The sequence below is a fragment of the Rhinolophus sinicus genome, linkage group LG06 (assembly GCF_036562045.2).
Source record: "Rhinolophus sinicus isolate RSC01 linkage group LG06, ASM3656204v1, whole genome shotgun sequence".
Lineage (NCBI taxonomy): Eukaryota > Metazoa > Chordata > Mammalia > Chiroptera > Rhinolophidae > Rhinolophus > Rhinolophus sinicus.
The window spans coordinates 159,011,816-159,026,920 of NC_133756.1; the positions used below are offsets into that span (position 1 = coordinate 159,011,816).

At 39.6% G+C, this 15,105-nt stretch overlaps 1 protein-coding gene across 2 annotated transcripts in view; it reads right to left on the reverse strand.

Moving 5' to 3' along the window:
- Positions 1-3,458: 3,458 nt before the first annotated feature.
- The window catches only part of ATL3 (atlastin GTPase 3), a 43,726-nt gene continuing 32,079 nt past the window's right edge, over positions 3,459-15,105 (reverse strand). The window contains exons 9-13 of one of the 2 annotated variants that reach the window (XM_019717894.2): positions 11,126-11,253; positions 10,454-10,510; positions 9,558-9,629; positions 8,741-9,172; positions 3,459-7,948 (exon numbers count right to left, since the gene is read on the reverse strand). In XM_019717894.2, the coding sequence (XP_019573453.2) occupies positions 7,862-7,948; positions 8,741-9,172; positions 9,558-9,629; positions 10,454-10,510; positions 11,126-11,253 (776 nt within the window). In that variant the 3' untranslated portion in view covers positions 3,459-7,861. The remainder of the gene's footprint in view (positions 7,949-8,740; positions 9,173-9,557; positions 9,630-10,453; positions 10,511-11,125; positions 11,254-15,105) is intronic. The other variant, XM_074336518.1, reaches the window with a different exon arrangement.

The following is a 15,105-nucleotide window of genomic DNA, read 5'->3' on the forward strand; positions in this document are numbered from 1 at the left end:
AACCCGCTCCACCGCCTCTCACCTCTTCTACACACTTGCTGTGGGCCCGCCTAGGGTTCAAGAACGTGCGGTTTTCTACTGGGTCTCCGGATACGTACCACACTGCCGTGTAAGCAGTTTATCTCCACCACTAGAGCGGGCGTATAGCTTAAAACTACATTACATTTTAAAGCCACTTGAAGGCAAGGGTCTAGCAGAGAGAAAGTACTTTAAACTACTGGGCCTTAAGCCATCAGATACTGCCAAAACCTGGCACAAAACCTGGCACACAGGAGGCATCCTATGAATGAATGAATGAATGAATGAATGAATGAATGAATGAATGACCAAACAGAAACCCTTCCTCTGCACTGGGCTGTCACTCCACAGGAGAACTAGCTCCTGTCCATCTCCATATTTCAGCCACTCCCAGCCAGCACTGAGTCTTGAATCAGGATGCTTGGGCCTGTCACTTGCTAGCTATAGGGTCCAGACACCCTTTCCTCTCTGAGCCTCAGTTTGTTCATCTGTAAAATGGAATGATGATGATACTGTACAATGTGTATGACAATACATAAAAATACATTCCCCAAAGGGAGAGCGACAAATGAAATGACACTTAGAAAGTACCCAGCCGGATACTGGCATGTGGTCAATCCTCACTCAGGGCAGGTTGGCTGTTAACATGAGGCAAAGCACATGCTCACTAACATCACGTTACTCACCAGCTTCCAGACAAGGGGAGTCAGAGCTTTCTGTGCATGACTATTCACCCAGCAAGGTTTGTGTGTGGAGCCAGGGACACCTGTAAGGCCATCCAAACCCCTGATGGAGAGGTTTGGTTTTGAGGCAACCAGACTGCTTTCCGCCTCTGCTCCAGAATTGCCCAGATCTCTCTCTCTCTCTCTGCCATTGCTGGGCCAGGAAAAACAAAAAGAGCATCCCATGGGGCAGGGATGTCAGGGCTCTATATTTTTACCTTTCACGCAGTTCTCAAGAGGAGCTCTGTAAGGAAGTGCCCAGTAAAGTGAAGCTACCGTATGATGCTGGCACTGTCACCAGCAGGAATGTCCTCAGCCCCATTCCACATCCATCACCACGGTATGAGTGGACAGCCACACAACGATCAAACCCACACCTGCCTCCAAAGCCTCGGGTCTTTGCCACAACCACAGCTATGGAGCCCCGTTCTTCTTGGATGTATGTGTGCACAGGGGGGAGAAGGGATATTAATTTTTAATTATTTGCAATCCCTCCATTCTCTGCCTTTCCAGGAGGATGGCTCCTCCAGGAGAATCTATTGTATTGCTGAGTCTCTGAGGAAGCAGTATCTGAGAAAGTGGGAGAAAATGGCACCAAGCTAAACACTGCAGGCAGAAGCGACCGTGTGGGAATTCTGAGCAGCTGCGGTGGGAGGACTCAGCCAGGGGTGAAGGAAAGCGGCAGGGGGTTAGGGGGAGGGGCAGGCAACAGCATCTAAGGAAGGCTGTGTGCAATGCTGCTCTAGACACAAGCAGACCCATAGGAGTATTTCGTAATAACATGAGGGTTTCTGGGGCTTAACAGCAACTCTCAAAATGAGTGCTCTCCCCAGGGGAAGGTGCTCCATCAGCCAACTGAATACAGGCTCTTCACATATACCCAGGATACTCCAGTGAGGCTTCATGAACACGCCAATGTTGAGTTTGCTCTGCACAGAAAAATGAGGCTTTTATGTAAGCAAAGGAGGGTGGAGTATAACTTCCTCTTAAAACTGCCCCCCCATCTCTGAAGCCCCTCAAGTCCTACGGAGAGGTGAGAACAAATCCCTATTGAGAGACCCTGAAGACCTTCCACTGCGTAAGTGTGCAGCATATACACTTCTACTTCCCCTTAAAAGAATATCCCTGAAACGTTCCAGGCTCTGTCATTCGACTGTTCATTAAATGGCCAGTCTGGGGAACTGGTAACTGTTGTGGACACTTGTTTTTGTCTGTCCAGCAGTCTCATTTGGTGACTCTGTGGTTCTGTTGGAACTGATGACCACAGGAACCTATCACCCTGACTTGAGACACTTGACCTGGGTCTGGCTGTTTCCAGTGCCCCAGTCCCCAGGCTAGTGATTGGCTCTAGAAGGAGCACATGACCTTCTAGATTGGAAGCCAGAACAATCAGAAGCCTTCTCTAGGATGGAACTAAATATATACACACACGTTTTTAAATAGGGAGTGGGTCAAAAGTCTCTTTCCTCTGGGGACATGATGTAAGCCGTGAGGCATGATGTAAGCCTGGAACCATTTGTGCCTGCCCTCCCCCATAGCATGGAGAATATCCTTCTGCAAGAGCAAATAATTCAACCACTGCAGACTTAATAGCCTGGTTCACATTTGAGTTCTTCCAGAACCATTTTCCTTGTTATAATTTTTTTTTTTTTTTTTTTTACTGGGGAAGGGGAAAAAGACTTTATTGGGGATTTTTTCCAAGTCAAATTGTTGTCCTTTCAGTCTTAGTTGTGGAAGGAGCAGCTCAGCTCGTTCCAGTTGCCATTGCTAGTTGCAGGCAGCGCAGCCACCATCCCTTGTGGGAGTCGAGGAATCGAACTGGCAACCTTGTGGTTGAGAGCCCACTGGCCCATGTGGGAATAGAATTGGCAGCCTTCGGCGTTAGGAGCACGGAGCTCCAACCGCCCGAGCCACCGGGCCGGCCCCTACAATTCTTTTTTCAAGCTGATTAGAGTTGGACTTATCTTTGGCAAACTGCTTTATGGTAATCAAAGGCAAAAATGTCAATGTGCAGACAGGCCGTAGTTTGCTTGACTTCTCCCCACCCACACATGACCACTTTCCCCACCTTGACTTTTCCTTCTCTCCAGTTTGTACTGATGGGAGTATCAACATTTTGATGGTAGCACCCAAGTTTTCACCGTACTCTTCAAATCATATCAACTTGTGGGTTTGCCCCTTCCACTTAACTATGATGAGCTCAGTAACACCTAGCATGGTGCCTACGGATGGAGGGATGGAGGCTACTGACCCCATCTAGTGCTTCAAACTAGGGGGAAAAGTCTCTTTACTGGAGGGCTAAATAGGGTATGTCCAGTGACAAGTCAATATGAGACATTCAATGCAACCTCCCATTGCCTCCAGGGTCGCCAGTGAAAGGGGAGGCTTCCAGTAGAGCTTTACTCACCCTACCCCCAAAGAGGAAACCATTTAACAGATGGCTCCAGATGGTACAACCAGATTCAAGGGTTCTCACAAGTCCATGTTCCTATAAATAAAAATTTGTATTTGATTTTAAGCAGCACAGCCCTCTCCAGCACTAAGCTACTGGTTCAATATTGTGTTTAGCACAGAGAAATCCACTCACTCAAACCACATTACCACTAATTACTACATTTGACACTGAGTTATCCTTAGATAGCCTATTTGCTTTGCCAAGCCCAAATCTGTTTCTTAGATCTTCCCAGACTCAAGAACTGAGAAAGAGAAAAACACAGATAACATGGTGCTGTGATCTTTATTCCATTAAATGACTTTACAATTAAGAAACAGAAACATGCTTTTAATATACTAAGAGCATAATCTTATCCTATTGCACTTTTTAAAAAGTACATTAAATTTTAAAGCCATTTTAAAAGGATATAGGAGAAAATACTTTGAATAAATCATTTTTAAAGAAATCTGAGAAGAAAATGTATATATGTTTAAAATTAATATTAACTCCTTTAAGGCTTTAGTCCATGACAGCATTTATTCATCTAAATTTGAAAGCTGTGGGAATCAAATTCAACCTTACCTTGGTCCTAAGAACACGATACTTAAATTTTAGTTCTGGCACATGAAATTCCTTCCCAAGGAAGAAAAATTTGTCAAATCTTTCTGCCCCCAGATCTGTTTTGAAAAGTTCCTGATATGGAGTACTTTAGTTGCTAATTTTCAGTTATTTATCCTCTTCTTCCTTTTCGTTCATTATTTTTATTTATGGATTAAGGTTTTCTGTGCATAAAAGATTTAGGGTTTCAAGTTACAGTGCTGAATTTTGCTTTTTAAAAGAAACACAACTTTCAAAATAGTTTGGGTTTTTTTAATCCTAATTACACCTGCTAGTAAATAGGACACTTCTACATTCATTTTTCAGAGAAGGCACTATGACATCCTAATTTAGAAAAACAGCTTTAAGGAATTTAGATAATCCTTTAGATTACAGGCATCCTTACTACTCTGAACACGGTAAACTCTCAGTGATTGTCTGGCAGGAGACCACCTAACCTGAACCTCAGTAAAAGCCCTCCACTTGCCTCCAGACCACACTGGATGGCACTTTCCCACCGCACAGAGCAGTCTCTCTCACTGTGGTCTCCGAACCACCTGTGTACTGTTTATAAAAGTGGTTCCAGGACCACAGCCCAGACCAACAGAGGCAATCCCTGGGTATAAAGCTGGGAATTTGAGTTCTTTTCAAACAGGAATCCCAGGTAAGTTGTATGCACTCCAAGGTAGATAAGAGCCACCACCCAAAACACAGCTACAATAGGATTTAACCATTAAGGAAAACTATTCAACTGCAAATTGTCTTTTACAATGGGGTTCCTAATGTCATTAAAGAAAAAAAACTTATACAAATAGTTTGTACTTTCATAACTGAAACTTGCCTTCATTATGTCCTCATTCCCTGACTAAAATTTTGTTGACTCTAAATGTAAGCCAGGATGACATAGCCCATGCTAGCTACGTTAGTGGTAGCTATCCCAAATCATCCTAAATTTCATTTCAATAGTTCTACAGGGGAGAAAAAAGTTCCATAAAGACTTCCATATAAGTTACAGTAAAAAAAAAAAAAAATTCTGGGAAAAAAATAAAACTTTCTTTTTATCGATTTTGTCTGGATTTAAATCAATTTACTTAATTTCTCTATTAATTCATACATACTTACATATACTCATCCAAACTCACCCTATCCAAAACACCATTTTTATAAGCCAGGCAAAGCACTGAGTATGACCTGCTAAAGAAACACACTTCCAGTACAAGGCAGTTTGCTTGTCTGCCTAAAGCATTTTACTTCATTAAGAGAAACAGAAAGAACAGGTAAAGCAAAACCATTATTATTCACAGGCAATTTCACTAAGTGTAAAACACCTCCACGGAGCAGCTCTCGGTATGCTGCTAAAGTAAGGAATGACTGAAGATTTTATCATTATACACGACAACATGACAGTCTGCCCCCATTTTGTCTACAAACCAATCTAGAAAGACTTCTCAGTGAAAGAATCAAAATTTTGATTCTATTATTTTTACAAAGCTAACTGGATTTTAAAAAAACCAAACAGACAAAAAAACTTAACATTTAACCTCTCCTGAAATGAGTTCTTTTAATCGTAAATTTTGAAACCCTCTTTTATATATTAATAGGAATGTGCCCATATACTATTAGGAATGTGCAAATAAAAACTGCTATCTGGAAAGGCCAGCCAGGAGTGACAGAGCAATGAGCACTACCCAAACGCAGTCTGAACTCCTAAGTAATGTCTCTGATCCACAAATTAAAGGCTGAGGGAATTTAAGAGGTAAATGACATTCTTTTCAACCTGGTTATAAATCTCTCTAGGGCTATTTAAGCCAGCAATGAAAATGCATCTTTTATTGGGAAAGCCATTATAAAAATCATCAGTTTACTGTTAAAAGAGAAAAGAAGCCAAAGAAAACTCCTAAGACTCCCCATTGAGAAAACTTTATAAACACTTTCCAGAGCCAGAATAAGTTAACCAATAAAGACAAAAAAATATATAAGGCTTCCCCAGGGTAATTAAATCAAGTTATTCCTTTAAGATCAAAACAGAAATGGTGAATTTAAACAGTAAATAAATCCTAAGATGTCATTAAATCATACATTATCATTTTTTTATTTTAAAAAATCTAATACTTCAGTATTAAAATAAGTTTTAGACATATCATCCTTCTTGCCATTAAAAGTAGGACCACTCTAGAAAGTTATTCAGAAATCTATGTGCTTATGGAATGCATTAAAAGCTAAGTATCTCAACATCTGTAGGTTTTGGGGTTTTTTTAAGCAAAAAGTAAAACACGCAAATAGTAGGTTTATTAAACCCAACTTGAGCAATTTTGTTCTGGCAAAACATCACCCATCACACTGATGTTTTCAACTTGAACTTGAGTGATTTTCTGGTTTGTTTGTTTTTAATTAACATCTGCAAGACCTTTAGCTAATAAGTATGAACCTTCAAGAAGATGAGAGGCCACCTGAAAATACCACTCAATTTTCAAAACTAAGCTTTCAACTTAATAAAGGTAAGCATCACTGAGATACAAGTAAACAGTTTTTATAACAACTTGGAACTTTTCTAAAATTTAACAGCAAGTGAATAATATAGCAAGGACTTCAGGGCAAGATGGTATGTAAATATGAAAAAAATATAAAATGCTTGGAATTCAGGATTTATAAATATAAAAAATTATTTGATAGAGTTTACATGCTAGAAGAGACTTTCTTTTTTCCCCATTCCATTCATACTTCATATATATACAATTTACTCAGATTTTGCCTAAGCCTTCCTACATCTCTCCTACAACAAAAATTATCTTAAGAATTAAGGCTCACATACCTGAATGCTTATATAAATACTTGCAGGCAAATTTTAAGAAGTTTTAAAATCCACAATAATTCACCATTATAAATCAAAGGAAAAGGTAAGCAACAGAAAAAAGATTTTTATCACACAATCAAGGTAAATAAAAAAGAATTATTAGATACTTCTAGATAATGTCCATATTTGGATGGGTCTTTGATCCTTACTAAACCAAAGCTATATTTTAAAGCTACCAGACGGGTCAAGTAAAGTTAAATAAAGGAAGACTCACTAAACAAGACAGATAGTTTTAGCTTCATTATTAAAAATATTAGTGCATAGGATAATGCAAGTAAGTATTTTGAATATTTTGATTTACTGCTAAGCCACATGACACAGGACATTAATTAAAGGCAGTAATGTTTGGTAACGTCTTTCCTCTAATTCGTAATAAAGTTCTGTTCTTACGCAGGACTCTCGAAAACAAAATCTCAGTGACAATTGTGTGTGAGTTGTGTATATTACATATATGCATATAAACCAACAAACAGTGAATCTGACCAAGGCACAAGTTCAAGTGACTTATCAGAGGTCACATGGTTCATTTAAACGCAAGCTTTTTTCTTAAATTATCAAGATCATTCCTTTCATTATGAGCCACTCTGGATTTTGAAGGCATGTTTGCTCTTTTCTAGAAAGAAGCTATAGGAAAATAAAGGCAAAAAAACAAAAAATGTTCCAACAAAACTGTGGCAAATGAGAATCTCTAATATAAGATTTTAAAAGTGTAATGACATCATTATCAGTCTTTAGTTCTGAAGCTTTTGCAAATTTTGTAAACTTTTTAAAAAGGAATCCTTTTCAACAGAGTAAGGTATAAAAGAACTGACCAACTTCACCCCAAACAGCATCCTTCACGAGGCTGTCTGCACTTCCGCCCTCTCATGCCAGCAAAAGCACAGACTCAATCTTAAAAGGCACTAAGTGGCACATAAAGGACTTAAATCCACATTCCCGTATTTTCCTTTAGCTTTTCCCCCCATAAAGTGCACAAAGCAGAGAGTAATAAGAAAACAGACACAGGCTTGGATCTACATCATCAGCAAGGAAAAGAAATGCTTCCAACAGAAATGGAAGTGGGTTGAAGAATTTGAAACCACAGGGAAGTTCTGTTCATTTACTAGTGCCATGTTCCAGCTCTTCCCAGAAGGTCCCAGATGTGCATTCCTCCGGACCTGGATGTGTGGCCGCAGCAGAAACCCAGAAATCAGTAGGGGCTGGTCGAGGTTCTTGTTGGATCCTCTTGTTAAGATGCTATTGAGCTTTTTTATCCACGGGGGATCTCCCAGCAACTGCATCCCTTACAGCAGCCTGAGTGGAATTACCAATATGAGAAGAAGCCTGCAAAAGTCCATTGATTCAACATGTAAGTTAATAAAATACAGCACAGCAGCAAGAGAGTAAGTCCTTGGAGATAAAGTTTCAAAAATCTGTCTACCTCATCAGTACATTACAGAAAACAGGGGAATGAAAATGTGGGGGGAGAGGAGCCTGTGGCAGCAGCTACCTCCCAAAAGAGTGAGTTGAGCCTCTGCTCTTATTGCGGTGAAGTGGCCGCTCTCCTGGCTCCAACACACACTTCTAACTTAACTGATCTGTGCATGTTGCTCAGAAAAAAGAAAGTAAACAGAGTCTCAAGGATCTATAAACCTGGAGATATGTCAATGTCAAAAGCCACTGGCTTTCTGGACGATTTTATGTGAAATGGATGCCATCCATTAATAGAATTCAAAAGAGAAAATTCTGTTTTGTTCATATTTTTCAAAGCTCTTGATTTTCAGTGAAGCAAATTAACCTCAGATGGGGGGAGAGAAGCATTCAGGAATTGTATGTGGAGAACATGTAGTTAGTTAGGTGTTTCCTGTGGGGAACACAGTATTTCTAAGTTGGAACTTTTTTTTGCATTAAAGCATAGTTGTTAGGAATGGAAACAAAGTATAAAATTAAATAATATCCTAAAGAAGGATAATAAAATATAATGCCTATCAGAAACAATTTGGCCAGGGAAAGTTTCTCATGCCTTCTTTCACTAGGAAGCTCTTCCAAACAGAGATACTTTACAACAGAAACACAAGTATCTATCTGTCCATTATCAACTACCAACACTCGGACTTCCCAGCTGGCACCACTTACCTGCTCTAATACATATGCTGCGCCAGAATCGATAGCTCCGCCCAGCTCACGATACTGCCCAGAGTACCTGATGTAGCCCCAGGTGAGAAGCGCTATTAACAGCAGTCCAACCATGCAGTTGAACAGCTGGGCCACAACCTCGAGCCCAATAAAGCCAGTGAGGCCCGAAGCTATGTACAAAGCCACGATGCCCGTGAAGAGCACCGCGGGGGTTCGGAAGGTGCTGAAGATGTTCTTGCTACCATTATGCTTGCAGAAGTTCTCATAGAGTTCCCTGATCTCCTCCTCCAGCTCCTGCTGGTAACGAAGGCTAAAATCCTTCCCACCCATCTTCTTGGTCTTCTTAAAATGATCCAGAGCAAGTTGCCTGAATCCACAGTGCTTCTCCTCTAGAATGTCTGGAGACAAGTAAGGTTTCTCTCCCCCACAAACCTGAAAAGAACAAAGATATAATGCAGTGAAGATCCCTTCAAAAACAAGTGCCAAATGAAAGACAGTGAAAAACCTTAGAATACTTAAAGCTATTAGAAATTAACTTTCATATGATGATGAAGAACAATGAAGTCTGGGTTCACTTCCTCTGAAAAGCACACTTAAATATCAGGGTGACGTTGATCAATGAGAGCAGATACACTGCAAAAAAGCCTGGGTTAGAAACGGCAGTAATTAGAGGGCCCCAGTTATCGGGATGGCCTGAATACAGCTTTGTTGCCTCATCATCGTAAGACACATTAAACAGGACCAAGTCAGGGCTTTGGGAGCCAGCAACTATGTCCAGGTTACAGATATCTCAGGATAAGACAGATGTCCAACGTACCTCTTCCATGTTGTTGTAATAAATGTCCTTCGCAGAGGCTGCAGCTGCTAAATTGTTGGCTTCCGCAGTAGCCTTTTAAGAAAAGGAAGCATAAGCTATAAATCATTCCTCTTTTAACATTCTCCCACAAATAGCCAAGTAAAATTTTCTCACCTTATTCCCCATTCTTTTTTATTATTCTTCTGCTATATTTTAGGCTTCCATAGAGCCCAATTTATGAAATAAAATGCACCTTTTCTGCCAAATTTTCTGCCAAAAATGTTATTATACATAAGATACATAAGAATCTTTATCATAAACTAAATCTCTGAAAAGTCATTGTTTTTGCTTCAATTTTAAATGTTAAAAAAATAGATGTAAGTCAAAAAAGAAGGTAAATAAATTATCTTTATGATGCCGATCCTAAGCTCTAGCTTCCTTTGTGAAAACGTTTTGCTGCTGAAGGAATAAATATTTGGCAATAAATGGCCTTATGTACACAGCACATGAAAGTCAGAAATTCTGTTTTAACAAAATGACATCTTGAAAAAAAGCAAAATGTTGAAAATAAAAAACCTGTTTAGTAAACAGTAAACATACGTCAGGACACGGTTTACTTAGACAACAGATAACAGGACAGTGATTTGTCTCAAATAACTGGGGACGTTATACCTGGATATAATAAAAGTGTCTTCACAGTATGTTTGGGAGGACGACCAGGCCCCAGGAGAGGCCGTTCTGTTTTCACTGGACCACCATGAATACAGACAAGAAAATTGGATGGCAGCCACACTGCTGAAAATGAACCGAGCTCAGCCTAACGGCAACAGCCTTCTCTTCTTAAAAGACTTCCTATTGTATGCGGGTCAACTCCCGGGATCAAAGGGTATCACGTAGGATGTCAAAGAACTGCTTACCTGAAGCATGGATTTGGGGTGAGGCAGATCTTCTCCTTGGTAAATTTTAATATATGCCTTAGAATAGAAACATAAAAACGATCATGAAAAACATCCTTCTGCCATATAGAATCATACTTTTAATTTTTAGAGACAGTGACCATACAAACTGCATTTTCCTGAAGACCTAGATCAACACCCAGGAATTAGCAAAAACACAACACACCTTTGAGTGCATGTTAGCATTTCTAATTAACTAAAAACGTTCTCAAGCAGCCGAGCCTACCAGGCTAAGAGGTCCACCAGACTCCCCATGCACGCTGGCCTCACCACTACCTGTGGGCAGTGACCATCGCCTTGAGGCAGTCGTGTCACATCTAGGTGCGGTCTCCTCCTACTCACAGCAACTTCCTAACCACCTCCTGTCCACACCATCTTCCGTGAGGAACAATCTTCCTTTAGCCACAGTAATGACTCCTCTAAGAGAGCAAAGAAGATCCATTTGGTTCTTAGACCGATACTGCCACCCAGTGGCCCATTCCTGGCAGGACACGGAAGTCTGAAAAGGCCTTTCACCATTTCCCCCATGAAACTTTTCCCAAGGCTTTAAAATATTGAAATTCAAGTTAGTTTGCAACCTAGACCAGTTTTACCAAAAGCCAAATATTTTAAGTAATGAAAACCCATGTTTACCTTAAAATACTCCAACAGCCCCCGACAGGTGACTTTTGAGCCATTGATCTCCTTTTCCATTAAGTTCGCTGGGTTTAACACGTACGGGATCAGTATCTGTAACTGCTCTTTGAATTCACTGGCAATATCTGTTCACAGGGCCACAAAGAAGGAAACAATGAGCCAAAAGGACTGTTCAGCCAAGGTGAGCACAGAACACAATCTTCAGTCTGTAATTGTTTGAACATGTGCTAGTTCAAAAAGGAGGGAGGGGGTTCCATGCTGTGTGTCTGTCTGACACTTGCTGGCTCTGACCAGGTGGCTAATGGACCTCTGTCCTTCTTCTGTCCCTTTATTGTCTCCTTCCCTTCTACAGTATTAAGTTCCCTCTAGCCCAGAAGAAAAGATGCAGACTGTCCTTACCCTGCTTTTCATTCTGGGAGGTTCATTCTACTCCCTGGTCTTTCAAGAAGTTTCACTTTTTAAAGAATTTAATTGATAAGGTCTTCAAAAAACTAAAGTATCAACTCCTCAAGTTCTCTCAGAGCAGGCCCTTGTCACACCACTAGAAGCCATTAGTAATCATTATTCATCCATTTGATGTTTGTTGTTTAATGTTTAAAAGCATGAGAAACACCTGTACCTCATGATATTTACTTTCTAGTGTCTCCTCAGAGGCCCTCTGGGCCGCCCCAAAGGGAACCTACAACTATCTCCGAAAGGTGACAGTTTCTTTGCAGCTTCTACAAAGTTCCCACAGAGGGTGCAGGACAGCCATTAAATAGAGCTTTTTCCTCAAGGTGAGAACCACCTGCTCCAACTCTGAAGACGCAAGGAATCTGATTTAGATCATCAAACATCTTCCTAGGTTTACCAACTAACTCAAACTATCAACTGAAAAGAAAGTGGGTAGGAAACCCACATCCAGGCAGAAACTCTTCAACACTCCATAGCCTTCCCTAACATAAAATTCAGACATTCTTATTTATCCACTCAATAGTTTTTGAGCACCTTTGTCTGGCAGACATTGTTGTAAGATTTGGGGATAGAGCAGTGAATGAAACAAAAGTGGTTTCTAAATTTTTCCAATTACAAGTATCACCATAAAAATCTATTGAAAAAAACTTCTGGTTAACTTTTATTTCCTTAGATTATATGGTTCTATGACAGGAACTACTCAATATTATAATGACAACGTAGACTCCTGGAAAACATTCAAAACTACTTTTAAAAATCTATAAAGCCCACCATAAAGTAATCACAATTAACATTTAAAATAGCCCCCTTCCTTTTTCAGTAAAATCTTTATTTTCTTTTGAAAAATACAAATGTATTTTGTAAATCAACAATTACTTTCAAATTTGTCTATGTAAATTCAAATGTTTAGGTACTAGATTTTCTTATAATACACCAGTGTTATCACATACAATTGGATGGAATAACAGTTGAAATACAGCATAGGCAGAAGTTGTTCTAGTTTTCATATTCAATTTGAACAAACAAAAGACATTAGTCACAAAGAGAGATGTCAAAAGTATTGGTATCCATATAGAAAAATACAAAACATATCTCTCCCTCACACATACACAAAAATTAACTCCCAGTGGATTAAACACGAATATGAAAGACAAAATGTATGTATGTGTGTGTGTGTGTGTGTGTGTGTGTGTGTGTGTGAACGTGCACGTGTGTATTAAAACATAGCCATGACCATTCATTTACACATTGCCTATGGCTGCTTTCTTGCAACAACAGCAGAACTGAGTAGTTGTACGGCCCACGAAGCCTAAAATATTTACTATCTGGTCCATTACAGAAAAAGTTTGTCAATTCCAATTCTAGATAATAAGTTAGGTAGTAGGTTCATGATGTTCATTATATGACGTTGCAGACCTCACACATATATATTATATGCATTCATTTCTGTATGTCATACTTTTGCATTCTTTTGGATATGTAACAGTGTATTTAAAAATTTAATGGTAGCTCATTATTTTTGTTTTCTTTTATTTATTTTATTACTAGTTAAGCCAAACATTCTCCCAAGGTTGTTTATCAACTCATTTCCTTTTCAGTGAACTATCTATTAGGAGTCTTAAGACAAGTCACTCTTCAAGGAATAAATAAACACACTATTCTTATGTGTACTATGATCACTGAAATACTGTCTTGTTTTTAAATGCGTAAGATTATTACTTATTCAAACCTATTTAGCACTTTTCCTTGACAATTTATTTTATTCATCCTTTTAATTTTAGAATCCTTCCCCAATTCCAGAAGTCTAATAAAATTAACTTTTTCCCCATGCTTTAATTTTTATAATTCAACTTTTGAATCTATCTAGAATTTATTTATGGCTTATAAATTGAAATCTACATGAGATTTTTCTCTAAATAGTAACATATACTTCTCATCTCCACTGACTCCCATCCCATCTTAAATAACTGATCAATCATAAGAGCTTTTGACATAAAAAAATGTTTAATGTTTTATCTGTCTTACCTAAGTACATGGGTACCAATCGCCACCTAAATATTCTTAATTCCAGTCACCTCAGGATGGTGCCAAAGTATGGCCTACCCCAACATTAAAAAGGGATTAATCTCCATATTACACAGTGATTAGTGGCTTACTATATGACAAAGGTTAACATTTCAATAAGTGGGGGAAAGTTGGACTATTCAATAGTGTTGGGGCAAATCGGTAGCTATTCAGAAAACAAGATGGATTGAAACTGGATAAATTATAATGTGAAAAATGAAACTGCAAATTTGCAAAACTAAAATAGGACAAATTCTTTATATCCTTGGAGTGGAAAAAGTATAACATAATAAGCTATTGCATATATTCATATTTGCTTGCATATACTAAAAAAACTGGAAAACCACAAAAATGGAAGCAACTTTTCACTTAATACTTTTTAATCCTTTTTTGGATTTTAAACACAGGAATTCCAAAAAATTCAAAAATTCGAAAAAAAAATCAAACTTTTTTTATGGTTTCAACTTTCATCATGCTGAAAGACTGTCAGCTTCAAGAATATTTTATACAGGGGCTGGCCCGGTGGCTCAGGCAGCTAGAGCTCCATGCTCCTAACTCCGAAGGCTGCCGGTTCAATTCCCACATGGGCCAGTGGGCTCTCAACCACAAGATTGCCAGTTCAATTCCTCGAGTCCCTCAAGGGATGGTGGGCTCTGCCCCCTGCAACTAAGATTGAACACGGCACCTTGAGCTGAGCTGCCTCCCGAATGGCTCAGTTGGTTGGAGCGCATCCTCTCAACCACAAGGTTGCCAGTTCAATTCCTCGACTCCCGCAAGGGACGGTGGGCAGCGCCCCCTGCAACTAAGATTGAACACGGCACCTTGAGCTGAGCTGCCGCTGAGCTTCCAGATGGCTCAGTTGGTTGGAGTGCGTCCTCTCAACCACAAGGTTGCCGGTTCGACTCCCGCAAGGGATGGTGGGCTGTGCCCCCTGCAACTAGCAACGGCAACTGGACCTGCACCCTCCACAACTAAGACTGAAAGAACAACAACTTGACTTGGAAAAAAGTCCTGGAAGTACACACTGTTCCCCAATAAAGTCCTGTTCCCCTTCCCCAATAAAATCTTTAAAAAAAAAAAAAAGAATATTTCATACAAGGAATGAGCAGGATCCACACACCACACTGTTATACCCAGTTCTTCAGAGCCTCAGCTATTAATGTGTCTATGAAGGCTGTACCAAAATATTAGGTTTAGACTCAGAGTAGACAAGAAGCGTCTCATGACAGAGACAATCTCCATAAAGACTGCATGAATTTGTACCGACACATTTGCATTGCACTTCCTTGATTATTGTGATGCTACACATATATTCATGGGTATACACTGGCCATTTGTATTTCTTCCTTTGGGACTTGCCTTTTCGTGTCAGAAAGGAAGATTTTAACCCTATAAATGTGTTTTACAGTTCAACCATGGATGAAGGAAGCAAATGGTGCAAAATTATGGGACTAAAGTTT